This window comes from Mollisia scopiformis, assembly GCF_001500285.1.
Source record: "Mollisia scopiformis unplaced genomic scaffold LY89scaffold_29, whole genome shotgun sequence".
Taxonomy (NCBI): domain Eukaryota; kingdom Fungi; phylum Ascomycota; class Leotiomycetes; order Helotiales; family Mollisiaceae; genus Mollisia; species Mollisia scopiformis.
Genome location: NW_017263609.1, coordinates 1 through 18,941, shown reverse-complemented (window position 1 = coordinate 18,941; position 18,941 = coordinate 1). Strand labels below are relative to the sequence as shown.

General features: G+C 48.7%; 5 protein-coding genes across 5 annotated transcripts; 3 read left to right on the top strand and 2 right to left on the bottom strand.

The window, feature by feature from the left end:
* Nucleotides 1-94: 94 nt before the first annotated feature.
* LY89DRAFT_740937 (uncharacterized protein) lies at nt 95-1,440 on the bottom strand (the record flags this gene model as incomplete). The annotated part of the gene is made up of 4 exons (XM_018220653.1): nt 95-413; nt 491-816; nt 986-1,310; nt 1,370-1,440. The coding sequence occupies 4 exons, from the start codon at nt 1,438-1,440 to the stop codon at nt 95-97; spliced, it is 1,041 nt and encodes a 346-aa protein (XP_018063558.1).
* A 2,016-nt stretch (nt 1,441-3,456) lies between these two features.
* Nucleotides 3,457-4,663, top strand: LY89DRAFT_279324 (uncharacterized protein). The gene is made up of 4 exons (XM_018206445.1): nt 3,457-3,570; nt 3,621-3,662; nt 3,725-4,403; nt 4,461-4,663. The coding sequence occupies exons 2-3, from the start codon at nt 3,647-3,649 to the stop codon at nt 4,357-4,359; spliced, it is 651 nt and encodes a 216-aa protein (XP_018063557.1). The 5' UTR covers nt 3,457-3,570; nt 3,621-3,646; the 3' UTR covers nt 4,360-4,403; nt 4,461-4,663.
* LY89DRAFT_279311 (uncharacterized protein) lies at nt 4,168-6,601 on the top strand. The gene is made up of 8 exons (XM_018206444.1): nt 4,168-4,314; nt 4,461-4,688; nt 4,742-4,763; nt 4,814-5,063; nt 5,112-5,126; nt 5,177-5,383; nt 5,440-5,903; nt 5,975-6,601. Exons 2-8 carry the CDS (start codon nt 4,604-4,606, stop codon nt 6,171-6,173), a joined length of 1,242 nt encoding a protein of 413 aa, XP_018063556.1. The 5' UTR covers nt 4,168-4,314; nt 4,461-4,603; the 3' UTR covers nt 6,174-6,601.
* Nucleotides 6,602-7,145: 544 nt separating this feature from the next.
* LY89DRAFT_628214 (putative polyketide synthase) lies at nt 7,146-14,230 on the bottom strand (the record flags this gene model as incomplete). The annotated part of the gene is made up of 5 exons (XM_018211178.1): nt 7,146-7,272; nt 7,330-9,795; nt 9,845-13,261; nt 13,596-13,881; nt 13,941-14,230. The coding sequence occupies 5 exons, from the start codon at nt 14,228-14,230 to the stop codon at nt 7,228-7,230; spliced, it is 6,504 nt and encodes a 2,167-aa protein (XP_018063555.1). The 3' UTR covers nt 7,146-7,227.
* Nucleotides 14,231-14,774: 544 nt separating this feature from the next.
* LY89DRAFT_788107 (KR-domain-containing protein) lies at nt 14,775-18,349 on the top strand. The gene is made up of 5 exons (XM_018223135.1): nt 14,775-14,953; nt 15,028-16,310; nt 16,358-17,491; nt 17,539-18,111; nt 18,222-18,349. The coding sequence occupies exons 1-5, from the start codon at nt 14,779-14,781 to the stop codon at nt 18,273-18,275; spliced, it is 3,219 nt and encodes a 1,072-aa protein (XP_018063554.1). The 5' UTR covers nt 14,775-14,778; the 3' UTR covers nt 18,276-18,349.
* Nucleotides 18,350-18,941: the final 592 nt, after the last annotated feature.

The following is an 18,941-nucleotide window of genomic DNA, read 5'->3' as shown; positions in this document are numbered from 1 at the left end:
GATGATATTCTTCTTGGACTTGACCGCTGGAGTTGCCATGGCTAGAGCGTTGACGCGGTTGTGGGCTGGGAGTACTGGTGACGAGACTATCTCGTCAAGAGGGGAGAGGGAGAGTCGGTGGTGAGGAGTTTACGGATGGTGGGGTCAACTCCGCACCGCCTTGGTGATCGCTCCCCACCGTGCTGGGAGCTCTCGTGGTTGTGGCAGAGATGCCTGGGGTGATGGTGACGTCTGGGAGGAAGTAAGGGTCATCCTTCAGGGCCTTCTTCGCCGCCATGATGCGGGCGATTTCGGTCTTCTTCCTCTCACACTCAGGGTCCCAAGCTCTGTGCCTATGTCTCTTGCATGCCCCGCATTGCCACTTCGCCCGGTTGTCGATATCCGGGCACTGCTTGTTGGTGTGCTCCTTCGAGCTGCAGCAACCGCAGATAGCAGGCCTGTTGCATGCCTGCTGGGTGTGTCCAAATTCCTGGCAGTTGAAGCACTGTACTGACTTGCAGTCTTTGTCGAACCTTTGGACCTTTTGGGGGCGCCCTCGAATGCAATGTTCTGGGCCTTGACAACTGTATCTGCAACGTAGATACTGTGGAACTCTATCACCAGGGCGTTCCACGACTTTCCAGGCTGTGCCTTGCCCAACCAGTGGACCTGGTGGATGTCGGCATTGCCCAGCAGTTTCTCGTTGGATTGTTTGATGGCCTCAATCGCCCCCAACTGGTTTTTGGTGTTCATTCTGTGGATGGGGATGTCGGACACCACCACTCCATGAACTGGGATCTTGACTTTGCCTTGTCCCCAAAGACGTGTTCCCAAGCACTATGATTGTGAATGAGCCTTTCTGCTGTGGCCGGGTCCTTGGCATACAGGTAGACGTCTCCGCTGGGGAGGATCTTGGCCATGTCGACGGTCCTGACGCGGTGGGCCGTGCGCCATTGTTGTGGTTTCCCAATCCGGTAACCCCTGATTTGGAGATCTCGAGGTTCACCATGTTCACGATGAACTCGGAGGGTTTGGGCTTGCGGCGGTATGATTCGGACAGCTCGCAGTCGTTGACTCGAATCTTGATCTCCCTGAACCCTGGGGCTGAAGCCTGCTTGCGCTGCTTGCGGGTGAGAGCGATGTTGAAGACTGGGCCGGGGCACTTCTGGGACGCGCTCCCAGGGACTGCTGAGATGCCAGACCACGTAGCTTCACTACCGTGGCCAGCACCACTCTGTTGATCGCCTTGAGGCGTCGTAATGATGATTGTCTCTATGTTGGTGAGACGTTGATTGACACGCTCCAGTACGTCCTTCACTGGGTCGTCGTCGCTGTGTTGTTTCAGCAGCTCATCGCGCCTTGAAATCTCTGCACGTAGATATTCTTAGACTGCAAGACCTGAGGAGCATAGCTTCTCGGTGGTCGTCGATGGGAGGGCCCTTCGAGGCAATTTCTTGCCATCTCTGATGTCCTCCTGCTGCGTGAACTTGATCACCGTTTTCAACTCCGCCGTGAAAAGGTTGACGTGTTCGGCCCCTGAATTGCCTCGCGCGCCCGTGATGGGTGGTTTATCGGCCGCAGGCCCCAACTTTTTCTCTATGACTGGAAGAAGGGGCTGCGAATCGATTCCCGTGGTCGGTTTGTCGCTGGGACTTGTGGTTGTCGAGTTATTTCCAAAAATTCGATTTGGTCGCTCGGAGATGTTTTTGATTCACTCTTTACGTAGGTAGTACCCTGGCCACCCAAACTAGCCCTGATTAGGTAGTGATATCAATAGAATCAAAACACCAGCCAGACGCGTCCATATACTCTAATATGAATTATTGAGACTATTCAGGTCATTTGCAATGGCAGCCATTCAAGATTTACTAAATCCTCTTACACCTGGCCCTTCACCTGCCCCTCTACCACGCTTGATCACCCCAGAACTCCCTGATCTTCACATCATTATTCGCGCACCTAAACACCTTGATCTTACTCGAGACCAGCGACGCGATTGCCAGATATTAAAGTCTATTGGATGGAACTACTCTCAGATTCGTACGTTCACAGGCTTTACTTTGCGCTAAATTCAGTCTGCCTGCCGTACAAATGCGCGACCTACTCCCAAGAAGAAATCAAGGCGTCCCCCTCTTCTTACTCAGGCTCAAGTGAAAGAGCTAGTTGAATTCGTGTGCGCGTCCTCTGCTAATAGGCGCATGTCTTTTCAACAGCTAGTGGACGTCATGGACTTTGGAGTTAAAAAGGATGCTATTAGAACAGCCCTCTTGCGCGAAGGATTTCATCGGCGTCTAGCAATGCGCAAGCCTCCCATATTAGACAAGAATCAAAAGGCTCGAAAGGACTGGGCAGAGGAGTACAAAGAATGGACTATGGAACAATGGTATAGCATTTTATGGACGGACGAGACCTGGATTACTGGTGGACGGCATACTAGAACCTGGGTAACTCGACGCCCAGGTGAAGAATGGGACCCAACCTGCATAGTGGAGAGGCATCAAAGAAAGATGGGATGGATGTTCTGGGGTTGTTTTCACGGGCATACTCAAGGGCCAGGAATATTCTGGGAGATGGATTGGGGTTCAATTAATCAGGAGTCCTACCAGGCACACACTGTGCCAGTGATTCATGAGTATATTGGGCTGATGAGGAGAGAGGGTATACACTTGAAACTCATGCAGGATGGCGCTCCTGGCCATGCTGCTGGAAATACTAGGCAGGATTTAAGAGACCGAGGTATCACAGTGATCTACTAGCCTCCTTTCTCTCCTGATTTAAACCTTATTGAGAGAGTATGGCATATCATGAAGAACTACCTTTAGGATAATTACCCAGAAATCATGGGGTATGATCAATTGAGAAACGCAGTTAAGGATGCATGGGATAAAGTGGGAAGCTTTGAGTTTGAGGAGCTAATTAAGAGTATGCCAGCGCGCTGTTAGGCAGTCTATGATGCTGATGGACTGTTTACTAAGTATTAGAGTGATTAGAGTAGTCATAGTGAGCATATTAAAGTATATGGACGCGTCTAGCTGGTGTTTTGATTTTATTAATATTATTACCTAATCAGGGCTAGTTTGGGTAGCCAGGGTATACCCCCTACTAGTGGAAGTACAAGACTTCCCCGCTATACCTCTTTAGGCAGGCGAGTATGCAACTAAGCTTACACGGCGCAGTATGCAGATAAGCTTAGAACGTTCTTTAGGCAGGCGAGTATGCCACGTAGCCTACAAATAGTTGCTCATTTCCACTATGTTTTAAGTATGTCCACCCCACGCTCCTCTTTGCTTTTGGCGCTCCAGGGTTAAGGTTCGGTTGCCGATAGCAAAGGTACATGCCGACCGAAAAGTCGTGCACCCAACCTTTGTTTCCGAGGTTTATTGACTGGCCAAACGCTGGTGGACTTTGAAGCAGACCGTGCTGCCTGCAGCCTTCTCTAGAGGATGGTAATGGAGCAGCCTTGGTATCAACCAGGTCAGACAGCTTCGCCTCCTCACGCAACCCCCGACACTCCACCTTCCACGACCGAGAAGCAATGGAGGCCACGCAGGCAAGGGGCCTGTGGAATGTGCAAGCTGAAGAAAATTCGATGTTAGTGTCCTCAGCACCTGCCAGCGAGCATCCAACCAGCTTACCAATAGGTGTTCGAAGGCAATGGTGATAACCCATGTTTGAATTGCAAGGTGCGAGACGCGGTTTGCCAGCGTGCTCAAGACTGATGAAGCTGAGTAGAGACACGACGAAGAGTGCCATTACCAGCAGCCCAGAAAACGTCAACCCGCCAAGAAGTCTATGGGATCGGCGTCGTCCAAGAAATTCCCAGAATCTCAATCGCAGCCTGACGACACTAGACATTCCACAGCCGATGTCCTGGCTGAGCCGCCAAATGACACCCATTGCTGGCCAGTATCAGCCTCCTCGTCAACGGGAACCTTCAGCTCTCCTCTAGAGAATCGGTCAGGTAATAATCTGCAAGGGCTAGATTCTCTCTCGGAAACTCAAAACTTTATACGAACCTGGTCTGAAAATTCTCCCTGGGGCCTCCCGAGAGAGGTGGGAAATGCCACCAGCCTAACCTCAGCACCACCGCCTACGGAGATGAGCAGCGTACCTGATTCAAATGTATCACTTTGGCCGCTTTTCACTACAGACGCTGAGTGGCAATTGGATTTTGACGACCAATTAACCACTCTGCCCACTAGCGCGGTCAAAGGTGCAACACCAATTGCAGTGAATGACCTAGATTTGTCTCAGTCGTATAATCAACCGATACAGGACTCTGAGTCGTCGGGCCTTTCAAGAGGATTGATCGAGTATCTCAATCTCATCGAGAAGGTAAGCGCTAATGCGACAATCTTGGTCAAACGTATTATCATTTAATCATATTCCTATGAGTTAGGCTAGCCCCACGAAAAACTTTCCAGGTAGGAGACCGTCTTTGAACTCAGATAACGACAAATATTAATCAGCCCTGCTTGCAGATCCCATACCCAGCGTCGACTATTCTCTCAGCGCAGTATTCTCAGTACAGGATCGAGAGCTAGGTCATATAAGCAGCTCCAAACGGGACGAAATAGTTCGGATTTTCAAGAGGCTATCTACGATAAAGATTCCACCGTCGTTCATGGACCTTGCCAATGAGCCGTGCCACGATGGTTTTGCCAGCTGGTACAGGAATAATGAAGCCCTCATGGGAAGCTGCAAAGCCGGTACGTGTTGTGGTCATGATGCCATAATCCAACCATTTGTTAATTACAAACAGCATGCTTCCAACGACCAGTAGGGTAAATCGAATCCTCCCCTATTTTCTTTGAATGACCGCGAACGTTGATAGTATTCCGAACTTCTTGACAATGCCATATCTCGACAGTATTGTCAGAGAAAACGTAGGCCGGACTCAAGAGGGGTCAATTTCGATATCGCTGATTGATTCTGTCATGGCCTTTGGATATCAAGCCTACCTCACCTTCTCCCAGCGCCCTGTTAATTCAGAGGAAAGAAACAGCGCCCTCCAATATGCGAAGATACCATTAAGATCTCGTGCTAGTATTTTACGCTCGCCCAACACTCTACTAAAATTCCAGGTAATCCGAACCCTCCACCACAAGTATTGCTCAGTACTGACTGCCTAGACAATTTTAGCAATGGTCGGTCTAACCCGTCCGCGAACTCACAGTTTGACTGATTGGCCATTCAGACAACTATCTCGGAGCAAATTGATGAGATCATTCACTGTGAGCTTATAGCAGGTGCTGTCAGCTGTGCTAGGGCGTTGAAACTCGATTACTGTAATTCAATGTATGGACCGAATATGAGCAACAAGGATAGGGATCTTGCGAGGAGGAGTCTATGGTATCTATACTCAATCGAGGCCCCTCAGTGTCTGCGGCATGGAGTTTCTCCAGTAGGAGCCGCTTTGCAATATTTGGTAAGAAAGAAACTTTTTGACAATACGAATAGGTACTCAGCCACAACTGGATTGACCATGCCCCACCTAAATCCGGCACGGAGATAGACTGGTTTTCTGTCCAATGTCTTTACGCCATTGTTATCAGCTCTGCAGCCGAGATGCTGTATACCCAGCGAGCGCTCAGACAGTCCCTCACAGAGCGGGAGCAGAAGTTGAAGACAGCTTTCGAAATCTTGGAGGGTTGGAGAAAACACCTCCCGACTCCTCTGCAGGAGATTCATAAGCAGAACACGCACCTGACCCTCGACGACCTTTACGTGCGCGATGTCACTCTGTCCATCTTCCGCCAGTACCATGAAGCTGTCTACATGATATGCTTCCCCTGGGTGGGCAACCGGTCAGATGGTCGGGTCTCGGAAGACTGTCGAAGAAAATGCGGGGAGTTATGCGTCAACTCTGCACAAGTGGTGTTGGCGATCGCGAATCAAATTCTGAACATGGAAATCATCGATAGGTATGCCAGATATTGCCGATTCGATCCACGATACCTTGATTCCAAAGACTGACAACATGGACAACTCATAGCAAATTTCTCGACCTCATTGCGTCGTCCATCTGCATTATATTCCTGGACGTAGCCACATGGAGCACCGCCGAGAAGAGCTTTTCATACCTAAGTATGGGTTGTGGTGTTTTCGGTAGGTTAACAGTATTAGATAAAGAGGTGCCGTTTGCAGATGTCTTGGAGCTCGCGCGTACGGCGCAACAAATCAAGGGCAAATGAGCGTGTGACTGTACTAATATAGAAAACTTAACCACACGAGCTCTTAGAAATCAATTGGCGTTTAGACATGTCATGGGTCTTGTCTCATATGTAAGGTAGCCAAGGCATATTCTAGAGTATATGGTCAGAGAGCCTTGAATAAGAAGGCGAAGAAGGGTAAGGTACTTCTCTGTTATGACTCACATGACCTAGTGGGAGGCACGGGACACGGAAGTCACGTGACGGATCCGAGGGAGCCCAAACGGTAGGTCTGGGGTCCATCGGACTCCACGGGGTCCACTGGGATCCATGAGCAGGAAGGTTCTATATAAGCAGATAGGTTTCCCTTAGATAGGAGCTTCGTGCTCAACTCAAATATAGTTTCTTAACCCAAGCTATAGTAACACCTGAGTTGTTACTCTTCTATTCTCTTGGTTAATCATGTGGTCACGTTTTGTGCTCCACACTAGCTACTTTAGTTCTACCGAGATCTTTTCCCCCCTCCACTCCGGCTGTTCGGTAGTTCCGTCGTTTTCTACCATGCGGCTCTTTCAGATCGAGGCGAGATGATCTGCTTTCGGCTATTCGAAGAGAATTGCGCACGTGACGAAAATTCAAAAAATCACAACTTTTGTATAACACTTTCGCACGCGACGCCTTAATAAAAACTCCGGCTCTATTTTAGTTCGCAGCACTACCCGCGCTTTCTAAATATCTCACTTTCGTACGAATTAAGCGTGTTTTATGGGAGGAGATAGCTTTTGAAGATGCGCAGCTTAGCCGCCCCGTGCGCGCGCGGTTTGCGACCGTGAGACGTGAGGCGCTGCCGGGTAAAACCACGTGACTCTGTTAAAGGCACGTGACGTTCTTTAATCGATCAAACCATAGACAATTATCGAGCAATGTGTGGACTTAAACTCGTTTGGCCTAAGTAGGGCCAACGGGCTCCCATTGTTTCTAATACTAGCAATCTTCTACACTTCTAGAACATATCTGGTATCTATCTATCTATCTAGATAACGAACTGTAGAACAATCTATATCCCCGCGTTAGGACTATCCCATAATACTTCTTATCATACTGAAAGACCCCGTCGTAATAAAGACGCTACGTGTTCCACCTATGTCCATTATGTTAGAACGTGCTACGTCCGAGACTCGTGTGGATGAAAACTTACGTCTGGTTCTCGAATGACTGAAAAGTGGTTTCCTGGAACATTCATCACTATGATATTCTCATCCCCTATGAGCTTCTCCCAGCCATAGGTTCCAATACCACCTCTACTATCAAGTAACCACTTCACGCTCTTTGCCTCTCCCCTTGATCTCGGGAACGTTTGATCTCTGGCATCTTTTAACAGTCCATCGCGGGCTAGTATGAGTAAAGTTTTGGGTGCGTCTACCGACGTCATTGAGCGAGGAGTGAAATTCTCGAGGTTCTTGATCGTAGCCTGAAAATGTGGGATCAACCAGTCCGGTGATGTACCTCGGGTGCCAAGTAATCCCAAGGAGTCGATAAAGTGAAGTAATGATGATGGTAGTGGTTCCAAGTCCATAGGACATGGCGAATCGATCAAGAAAAGACGTTCAGTCCTTTCACCCAACTCCAGCAGCTTATATGCAACCTGATAGGCGAGGACGCCGCCCGCAGACCAACCGCCAAGGTAGTACGGACCTTGGGGTTGTCGTCTCTTGATCTCAGCAAGGTATTGTTCTGAGACACTGTCAATGCCGTTTGTAAAGTCTGCGGGAGTTTTCATGAAAGGGCAGTTCAAAGCGTATACGCAAACATCCGGTGAGATGTTAGGAAGCAATGAAAATGATGTTGCTGACCCTGAGCCATCAGGGAGGAGAAACAAGCTCTTTGAGGAGGTCTTAGGGCTGCCAGATAGAAGTATGGATGTCGCCCGGCGAAGCGTCGAGTCCTGGCCTTGGTCTTCTAGAACCCAATCCGCCAACTCCTGGTCATTTGTACCATGTATGGTTGGTAGTGTGTCCATATCATCTGGAGAGGAATCAATGCTATCCTTAGATGGAGTAGCACCTTCGCTTGAGGTCGTTCCCGTCAGAGCGCTGATTGCAATCCTCGCTTTATCAACGCTAGGATAATCGACGAAAAAAGTGGAGGGGAGATCCAAATTAAGTTCCTCACGAATCCTTCCAATAATACTGAGTGACATAAGTGAGTCAACACCCATATCAGCAAAATCACTCATTTCAAGGAGATGTGTCTGCTCAATGCCTAGCTCCTCAGAGACGGTGCTAAGGAGCTTCTTTGTTATATCTTCCGCAGGGTGATTGCACAGATCAGTCCCAATCGAGGTGTTTCGAGTCATCTGAGCACCGCTCATCGAATCCGTTGTTGCCGCACTGCCAGTTGAGGCACATTCAATCGATGCACTTTCAGTCAGCGCATTTGCCTCCGGATTGCCACCATCATGTGCAAGAATTGCAAATTTTGCCTCACCAATGGTAGGCTTGTCCGCGAAAAAGGAGGTGGGCACATCTATTTCACACTCCTCACGCAGTCGTCCGCTCACTGCAAGTGACATCAGAGAGTCCAGTCCAATATCAGCAAAGGCGACTCCGTCATGGAGCTCCGATGGTTCCAATCCTAACTCTTCAGAAATGATGCTCATGAACCCAGTGATAATTTTGTTGCCGTTCTGTGGAGGAGATATTGATGTGGAGGCCTTATGCGTTGTCTTTTTCGAAGTTGGAGCCAGCTGCTTCTCAGGCTTGGAGTTTTTGACGTCTGGATGGTCGGCCATACCTTTCATTGAAGCGGTAGCCTTCAATTCGGAATGGTGGGCAGCTCCATTGAGGGGAGGAAGAAGTTTGTTAAGTAGAGATCGCGGAATGGCCTGGAACTTGACACCTGCAACCAAAGCAACCATATCATCTCCGTCGAATACATGGACATCACCAACCATTGTTTTGCCCGGTCCTGGATGCATCCTGACATGGTTGCGATAAGACCGGCGGCCCGCCAGCGGGCGCACCATCTGTAAAGACTCCCAGCCATGGGAGATATAGACTTGTTTCTGGGAATCGACGGCGTCGGAGCCATTCAGCACGAATCCAGAAAGGTGAGCAATATTGTCAATCCAGTAAGGGTTTACATCGAAATCGCCGTCGTTATCGTTGGCCTGAAACTCGATCAAGGAAGTGGCCTCGAAGTTCTTGCTGTCAAGAATAACCTCTTTCATTCCCTGGTATTTTCTGCCATATTGTACGAAAGACGAGAAGGATTTATATGCCTGCTCTCGGCTAATCTTTTGGTATTTGCCAGCATTGGCGCCTTGAGCTAGATGATCTATTCGTGAATGGAACAAATAATCAAATCGAGACCAGTCTGCAAGCAGAGACTTTGCATCCCCGTATTGAACTTCGCACGAGGCATGGAATTCTCCATCACTGCCGTCCTCAGATATGCTATGATAGGTGAATTTGACAAGACTGAGGGGCCGTTCAGCTGTAGCGGTTATTCTTAAGATTTGCTCTCCTTTCGCATCGCGGCCCTTTGCAATAGCAGGCTTTGTGATTTCCAGATGACGCACGTCCATGGGAATAAAATCTTCGCTCTTGTTGACCTTTCTGTGCAAGTGACCTGCCAGTGTCATTGCCATATCGGCATAGACGCCCTGCATACTCTGTTAGTCTCAATGAACGAACAGTTGAGAATATACGTACTGCCGGGCAGAGAGCTGCCCCATTGACCACATGTCCAAAAATGGCGTCGTTGAGATCGGGTTCAGAAAGATCGGATTCAGCTACAACTGTGATCCTCTCTCCGTAGTCTTGCTTGGTTACCTTATGGACCGATGATGTAGATAGACGGCCGCTTTTGCGCTTCTCGGTAGGCGCCTCCATGGCCTCTCCTTTCGTGAGACACCAATTGTTGTGATAGTCAAGCCAGTAGTTTTTGTTCTCGAATGTGTAACTGGGTAGGCCTAAGACCATATGGGACGATTCGTATTCACTGTGGACTTCGTCCCAGTCAATCTGTAAGCCTTTGCGGTGCAGGAGGCTGAGTCCATTTGAGAGAGTCCGCCAAGGGTCTTCCTTTTTGTGAAGTGAAGGGATAGTCACTATCTCACTACCAAGGCTCGATTTGATGAAGGCAGAGCAGATGGGCGTTGGACCAACCTCAACCCAGATGGTGGTCTCGTCTATGAGGCCTTTTCTTTTCCCAGCAGTAATACCGCCCAAGAAATTGACAGTCTCTCGGGAATGGCGAGCCAAGTATTCTGGGCCAATGATATTTCCATCAGGCACTACCTCTTGAAGCAGAGGAGAAATGACAGGAACTGTTGGCTTGGCAAATGAAACAGAACTGGCTGACTTGATGAGCGGTTCAAGAATGGGAGCCACCTGCGCCGAATGGAAAGCGTAAGCGCAGGGCAACAAAACAGATTTGATGCCGGCGGCCTTGAGGGTTTTCGAGGAAGCCACCAGGTGTTCTGTTGGACCACTGATCACAGTCTCTCGAGGTCCATTGATACAGGCAATATCAGGCCTATCGCCGCCTAACGCTTCGCAGGTGGCAGCGATAGAGGCGGCAGCAGCAAGTAGCGAATGAGTCCCTGCCGTGCAATGCTCCTGAAGGAGTTGTGCTCTTCGCCCGACAAGATAGATGGTATCACTCACGGATAGGACTCCCGCCACAAATAAGGCAGCATACTCGCCCAGGCTGTGGCCCATGACAGCACTTGGCGAGATGCCCCATGAGATCCATAACCGTGCCAGTGCAATTTGAATACAACTTTGTCCAAGCTGTAGCACGATGGGCGCGAACTGCGTAGCGTCCACGATGGTACCGTCCACAAGAGGTAGAAAAGATGGGAAGCCCTGGCTGCGACCTATTCTGTCGAAGTCCAAGATGTCAGACCTGAATTGTCTCGAGTTCTCGAAAAGCTGTTTCCCTAGCGATGGGTAATGTGCACCTTGGCCAGTGAAAACAAATACGACTTTAGGAGGGCTCTTAATAGGAGCAAGCTTGAGAACTTCAGCTTGAGCCGATCTCAGGGCTTCCGTTGCCTCAGGGATATTTGTTACGGCAAAAGAGACGCGGTAAGGATGCTGAGCCCTTCGAGCAGTGGTCGTATAAGAAAGTTTGGGTAACGATGTGTCCGGCTTCATCTCCAAGTATGAGATGAGTTTCTGAATATTCATCTTCAAAGACCAAGCTGACTTTGCGGTTATCGAAACCACGAAAGTCGTTCTAGGATCATTGTCGCTCATCCGTGCGGACTTTGGAGCATCTTCTAGCAGGAGTCCAGTATTTCCGCCTGCTGCGCTAAAGTTATTCAGGTATGCCCGCCTCTTACCGCCATTGGGAGCAATCCATGGGGCTCCTTTGAGCGCGATACGAACACCTCTCTCCTCGAGGTCGGTTGGGAAGCCTTTGTTCATAACGCCTTTTATACCGACATGAGGAGGAATGACATTTCGTTCTAGCATGAGTAAGACCTTTACCAGAGACGAGGCGCCTGCAGAAGCTTCCCCATGGCCAATGTTCGCCTTGAGAGCTCCGACATGGACTGTTTGTTCCGATGAACGTATTTGACTTCGCGGGCCTTCATTTCGTGGAGCAAACACGTTTGAGATCGACCTCATCTCAGCTCCATCGCCAGCTTGCGTTCCTGTCCCGTGCATCTCGACGTAGCTGATATCACGGGCGTCGACACGCGAATCCCTTAATATTTTTCTGTACAAGGATTCTTGAGTTGGAGCATGGGGCTGCGTGATCGACACTGCTTCTGATGAGTGATTCGTTGATATGCCCAAGATGACGCCTAGGATTAAATCGTCATCGGCCTCTGCATCCTCCAGCCTTTTGAGAACGACTGTTGCAACGCCGTCACCCCGACAAAATCCGTCGGCACCATCGTCGAATGTCTTGCAGGACCCAGTCTTTGACAAGAACTGGGCTCGACTGAGCCCGCAAAAAAGATCTGGAGCTGACATAATATTGAGGCCACCAGCGATTGCCGTATCACATTCTTTTGCCTGGAGAGATGTGCAGGCTAACTGGATTGCGGAAAAGCTTGACGAACAAGCAGTATCAACGTTGTAGCTTGGCCCCTTAAACTTGAAATGATAATTGATACGTCCAGGACCAAAAGCGCGTATATTCCCGGGGATATAGTAGGTGTCAACGTTCTCTGCTGCATTGACCTGGCGCCAATCATCACTCGATTGGCCATAGAAAGTACCGACACGGTCTGACATTGACGAGGGTGTCCTGTTAAGTATAAAACCTGACATCTCAAGCGCCTCATATGCTGTCACCAAGGCCAGTCTGCCCATGGGATCGGTTTGGTAGGCTTCACGCGGTGACATGTTGAAGAAACGTGCATCGAACAAGCCTGGCTCATCTATGAAACACCCATACGGAGTATGACTTGTGTTCTTCTTTTTACCAGTTGGATCGTAATGCGCATCGATGTCGAATCGATCTCGAGGAACTCTTCGATGTACGTCCAATCCTTGTTCCAACAAACTCCATAGACTATCAATGTTGTCGGCATTAGGGAATCGACCAGACATTCCCACAACGGCAATCTTCTGAGATTTGCTCCTTCGGTCATATGTAGATTTCGTCGACCTAAACTGTTCTCCAACGCTCACCTCGAGCTCTGTCTCTGCTCTTAAGCTGGATACGAAACTAGATAGGGCACTCGAAGGCCCTATCGAAGAGATGTTGCATTTTTCTCTACCTGAATCCCTTGCCTTCGAGACTACCGTAGCGATTACGTTGTCAAATGATAGAGGTCGAATTAGGATATCGTCCACGAACTGTCTGAGTAACTGACCCAGGCCAACGTCTGGAGGAGACGACTCTGCACTGCACCCAAGGACACTAAATGATTGAGAAGGTCGGTCCACTTTGGTCTCTGCGATCGGCTGAAGAATTTCCTCGATGTCAACATCGCTATACAGATGTGGCGCATGGAATGGCCCAAATATATCGAGCGCTACTGTTTTGCGCTGACGGAGGTAATCTGATTCCGAGAAGAGAGCTTTGATAGTGGCCGGCGGTCCACTGACGGTGACTGTATCTGCACTGCTCGAGCTGATGTAGGCATGGCTAGCCCGTGGGAAAGCCTAAAATATTGCTTAGCTTTATATCGAGTTAGGGAGAGAATAACGCTGTTGCTCCGAGCGCCCCAGGCTTTAACACTCGTCTTTACATGATGTATGCTCTTTACAAGTACCATCGTGGTTAAAGGGAGACGATCCGAGAAGCAAGGGAAGGAAAGATAGGATATCCAACCTCCAACCGGATAAATTGGCCGGGACAGCACCATCATCCCTGGTCCAAGCCCTAGCCCTACCTCTAGTCTGCTCATCTAGGGCCAGGGGTCAGCTCCAGAAATGGCTAGTCGTCCGGCCGGCCGATTCATCCGGTCAGGGGTCGATCTCTCTCTTTGCGTCTCACCTTTCTTTCGTTGAACTGCATGATCTCGGCATTACATGCCTCACTCTGTACACCCACCACAAGTCGTGACCAACTTTGATTGAATCCGGTGGACAAGCGCTGTGCGGCATTGTTCACCATGATACCGATCCTGAATGCGACTCGAACAGCACTTAGCGCGTTCTCTATCAAATTGAGCGCGCTTTGGCTTGCTGACATAGCTGCAGCAGCCAGCAGCCCCGTACAAAGGCCAACCAGGATAGTGTTAGCGGGCGCGAAAGGCTGAGATGGATGATTGTCAAAAAAGCTATGCGAATCATTAATTTCCATGCTTTACAGAAGCCGACGGGAACACATGAGGCACACCTGATGACACTGCCTAACTGAAAGATACATAAGAGGGGCGTCTTCAAAACTTGACTTTGGCAATCCGAGTCCTGGTATTTTCTCACGAGATCGAGAACGTCCCTGAATGGTGGAATTTGTTCTTTCACATGGCGACGTTGTCGGCATACCTCGTCGTGTAAAAGCACGTTGAGATCGTCGATGAAGCGAGAAAAGAGGACTCCGTGTTGACTCTCGCAAAGCTCCTGTAGAGGCCCTCGGAAATTGCCTGTCTCATCGCCAAAGAGAAGAAGTTGAAATTCTTCAGCCATATTGCCGCACAAGGCACAGTGCTCCGTATCGATGGTGAATGAATACGTCAGACTAAATTATATCAAGTAGGTGCAGTGTCTCATCACTAGTTGGAGGGTTAAGTACCCTATTTATATTCCCCCAGTGGACTGGGTACCTAATCGGCTGCTACAAGTTCTTGCGCAGAGCCGAGAAGGTAAAAGTAATCAGAGCCTCTGTTGGATTACTTTACTGAGGACGTCGGCTACTGAGTGATCATTTTTAAGACTAGGGCTTCATGTGAATGACAATGAAAGGCTGACAGTTCTGTCGCCATCCGGGAGCTACCACTAATTGCCCAAACCCTGTTAGGTTATGGCTTACACGCAATGAGTTATCCGAATCGAAAATGCTCACAGGCATCAGGGACCGACCGGTTGCTAAGTCCGACACAGAAGCATAACAGAAAGCCGTTCCCGAATGTTCGTTCCGAGCTTCCGAGAAGCTAAGAATGATTAGTCAGGAGTTTTCATGTTATGCTATCACATTACCAATCACTGAAAACCTCTGGTGCGAAGCCGCATAGTTTATGTCCAAGAGAGTGCGATCCCAAAGCCAAAGCTCATCTGGCAAGAAAATGATCAGAGCAGCTGAAATGCATAAGGATACCAGATCAATTACTTCACCAGCAAAGAAGGAACCTCCACTGAAATGGAGGGCATATAGTGGAATCAATGAGGATGCCGGATCAACTACCCCTATAGGTCAGTCTCTTCATGAAGCTTTGAAGACCTCACGCAAGTTACTATTCTTGGACTTACTGGAAACGGGGATGCAGTCAAAGGCCAAGAATACCCCAGACATGAACTTCTAGGCTCGCGAGTCTTGGACGGCAGCGAAGCGGACTTTTGCTGGAAGAATGTCATTGACATTGGAGAGATACCTTGGCTGGCGGAGCACGTACTCCTGGACCAGATCGTATTTCCGGCCGCTGCATACATAGCAGTGGCTGGAGAATCGGTTCGACAATTATCGAAGGGAAACCTGAACTCGTATACCGTGACGGATTTTTCAATTACCTCGGCTCTAATTCTGAAGCGAGACCAAAAATCAAAGCTTCGTACCACGCTCCGGCCAATGAAGGTGACCAGCGAAACCGGTCAGTGGTATGCGATTCAAATTACGTCCTTCGCTGGAAGTCATTGGACAGAACACTGTGTTGGCAAGATATCTCTTCGCGATGCGTCTAGCTCGGACGATTTGGATGTCCCCCTTCCGAGGCTAAGCCTCCCAAGGCATGTGCCGCAAGCTTATTGGTACGATGTGTTAGAGAATGTTGGTCTCAAATATGGCCCCGCATTTCAAGGCCTTAATGAAATATCAACGGCTCTGAAAGACCACGACGCGGTTGCCACCGTTTCACCCTTTGGAGATATGAAAAAGTACATTCTCCACCCGGTCACGATAGAGCAATGTTTGCAGATCTTACAGGTCGCTGCATACAAAGGACAAGGCAAGTCAGTTACAGGACTGCCTGTTGTCACAGCCATTGAGCACCTCGTTGTCTCCAGTAGAGTACAAGCCAAGTCAAACATTAGGGGAACAGCAGTAGAGAGCAGCTCGGGTTATGTGGAAGGGAATGCGTCCGTCATTTCTGAAAATGGTCGTACAATACTCTCGATCAAGGGTTGCAAAATCTCTCCGGTGCCTAGCCATAGACCAGGGCAGGACGACAAACTCCTCTCGTTCGTTAAATGGGATGCCGACGCTACCTTCTCTGACCTCAATCAAGCTTTTGCTGTAGCTCATTCGAAGCCGGACCCTCTCAAAATCTCCGACGTATTGAAGCTGCTTGCCCACAAAAATCCAAACCTAAAGATCCTCGAGCTTGGGAATGGCGCAGATGAAATGACACGTTTGGTTTTGGATATTCTGAAATCGAGTTTTGGCGAACGCCTATATCTCAACTATACCTACGCAGCTGCATCTCTCGATGCCGCATTCAGGCTCAGGGCGGCATTTAGAGGCGTCAGTGGCGTCAACGTCGAATTTTATGACATCCAAGATTTACAGAGCTCAAATCTTCAAACTGGAGCTTATGATCTAATCATTACGACCGATGTAAGGTTACCTTGTCGACTCTTGACTTTCACTAACGCTATCGGCAGTCTATCTCCGTAGCGAGACAGATCTCGAAAGCATATACGGACTCCTTAAAACAACTCATTCATCCTCTTGGATATCTCTTTCTGCTGGACGCCCTTCCAGGGTCGAATGCATCCAAAGATAAAACTATCCTAAGCCAGATGCATAATAACCTCCTCGAAAGTGGCTTCGTATTCAATCCTAGGAATGAGCATTCTTCAGACGGCCCTAAAGTCGTTGCACAGCTAAAGAAGTCTCTTCAACACCCAAAGAAAGTTACGCTCGTCGTACCAGAAGACCACCATGCTCTTGCCGAGGTGGTTCAAAGCACCCTTCAGGACAGTGGCATCAGTTGTGACAGATGTACATTCGAAGGCAACATATCCCAGGATCAAGATATGATCGTACTCGTAGACTTTGGCGAGCCATACCTGTACAACATCACAGAAAATAAGTTTCGCGGTTTCGCGAACCGCCTTTCTACTTTCAAACGCTCAATCATTTGGGTTACTCCCAACGCTTCGTTGTCGTGTATCAACCCCAATCCATCGATGATCCTTGGTATGGCAAGAACGTTGAGAGCTGAGATGAGGAAAGATATCACTGTTGTGGAAATCGAGGATCAGGCTGTCACTTTTCCCAGCTCGAGTCGATCGCTCGTAAATATCTATCAGAATCTTGGTCACCGAGCAAAATCAGGGAATGTTGATCCAGATTATGAGTTTGCGATAGTTGACGGGGATATCAAGATATCAAGGCTTCACTGGACAACGATACGCCAGGAGCTTACCGAATGCGTTAGCTATGTAACAAGAGAAGATTATGGCTCGGAAGTTCGTCAATACCCCAATGGAGGCTTACCGAAGCTTATCCAATTTCGATCTGATGCCTGCTATGTCTTGGTCGGAGGGCTTGGAGGCCTCGGTCGAGTAATAGCAACGTGGATGGTAGAGAATGGTGCACGTAGCATCATGTTCCTATCTCGCTCTGCAAAGGAAGGCCCGGAGACTACGCCGTTCTTTGACGAACTACGAGCTCTTGGATGTGAGGTACTGCCATTTGCGGGGGATGTGACTCGCTTAATGGATGTTGAAGCTGCAATAAAGCAAACGACGAGGCCGGTGAAGGGTATTATGCAGATGTCAGCGGTCATGAGGGTTTGTGTATCTCTAAACCCTTTCAGACTTGACTCTGACTTTTATAGGATAAACCGTTGTCCAAAATGACATTTTCAGATTGGGAGCAGTGCGTGCGGCCTAAAGTTCAGGGTACCTGGAATCTTCACCAGGTTACGTCTTCGGCTGGTTTAGACTTTTTCCTACTCCTTTCCTCTATATGTGGAATCACAGGCCAGCCAGCTCAGTCTAACTACAATTCGGCAAACGCATTTCTGGACGCATTTGTTAATTACCGCCACGGTCAAAATCTGCCCGCGTCTGTCGTTGATATTGGCTTGATGGGCTGCACCGGCATCATGGTAAGAGAGAATAGAGAGCTGAACCAGAAGTTGATGGCCGGTGGTTACTGCTTTCTGAACGAGCAAGACTTGCTTGATGCATTGGCTATAGCTATTGCTTACTCGCGCCCTGCGAAAGATGTGCTCATAAATAAAAGCCAACTTGGTCTTGGGCTCAGATCGACGAAGCCTATGACTGATCCTTCCACGCGTGTAGCATGGAAAAAAGATGCGCGAATGGCAGTTTCACATCAATTCGAATCTCTGGGTATAAAAACAGATGATGAGGCAAGGCAATGCCTTCGATCGGCATTTCAAGGTCAGAAACCCTCACCATAAGCGTTCCAACATACTACGCGTATCAGAGACTGACCCTCTAGCTAGCAGTAGGTGATCTTTCTGCAGTCTAGTGACTAGCTGACCATTGCAAGAATCTATGTCAACGCCATCGCGCTGAGGTCTCCAAGAACCATGTCAATCGGTGACAAATTAACCTGATTAAGCTCATAGCTCTTTAGCGTTTCAGAGACATGACGCTAGCTTCCTTTACAGCGGTGGTCTGTTGAATGTATAGAGTCTACTAAGACAATAGCTAGATTGTTTGAATGAAAGCTATCATCGACTGGCACTACTTCCTCGGTAGTTATGTCAGCAAATCTTAGAAGAGCACCAGTGGTCGTCAGAATTCCTTTTGCCTGAACGCGTAAATCAAAACATCCCCAAATGCAACACCACTTTTATATCCACCCATTATGGCACCCTCAACGCGCGCAAATACTCGAATAACCCCTCCCAGGGATGAAACAAAAACAGTAGTTCCTAATACTGAGAAAAGAACTCGATTCTTCAATTATTAGGACCAGAATCATGGCCAGAAGTCGACTCGCGCCATTGCACGCGATATTCACATTGATGAGTCTACAGCTAGAAAATGGCTACATGAACGCAATACTATGGGTTCTAGAGCTTATAGGACTACACGCAGGTATTCTACCAAGCTAAGAAGACCTTCTAGAGTCACCAAATCCACCTGCAAAATGCTGGTTGACCCTGCGCGTAACACCGTCCGAAAACAGACCTTGAAAGCCTAGATTAAATACTACAACCTGAAGATTAGCGTGCGCCAATTATAGCGAAAATTAAAAAAACAT

What these genes read in the sequence shown, in the direction of transcription:
- LY89DRAFT_279311 (XM_018206444.1), top strand. Translation starts at nt 4,604, where the DNA reads ATGGACCTTGCCAATGAGCCGTGCCACGATGGTTTTGCCAGCTGGTAC. An exon ending in CATGGGAAGCTGCAAAGCCG is followed by an intron (nt 4,689 to 4,741) that starts GTACGTGTTGTG and finishes AATTACAAACAG; the next exon opens with CATGCTTCCAACGACCAGTA. An exon ending in AACATGGAAATCATCGATAG is followed by an intron (nt 5,904 to 5,974) that starts GTATGCCAGATA and finishes GACAACTCATAG; the next exon opens with CAAATTTCTCGACCTCATTG.
- LY89DRAFT_788107 (XM_018223135.1), top strand. Translation starts at nt 14,779, where the DNA reads ATGTCCAAGAGAGTGCGATCCCAAAGCCAAAGCTCATCTGGCAAGAAA. An exon ending in CGGATCAACTACCCCTATAG is followed by an intron (nt 14,954 to 15,027) that starts GTCAGTCTCTTC and finishes ACGGGGATGCAG; the next exon opens with TCAAAGGCCAAGAATACCCC. An exon ending in AGATGTCAGCGGTCATGAGG is followed by an intron (nt 17,492 to 17,538) that starts GTTTGTGTATCT and finishes TGACTTTTATAG; the next exon opens with GATAAACCGTTGTCCAAAAT.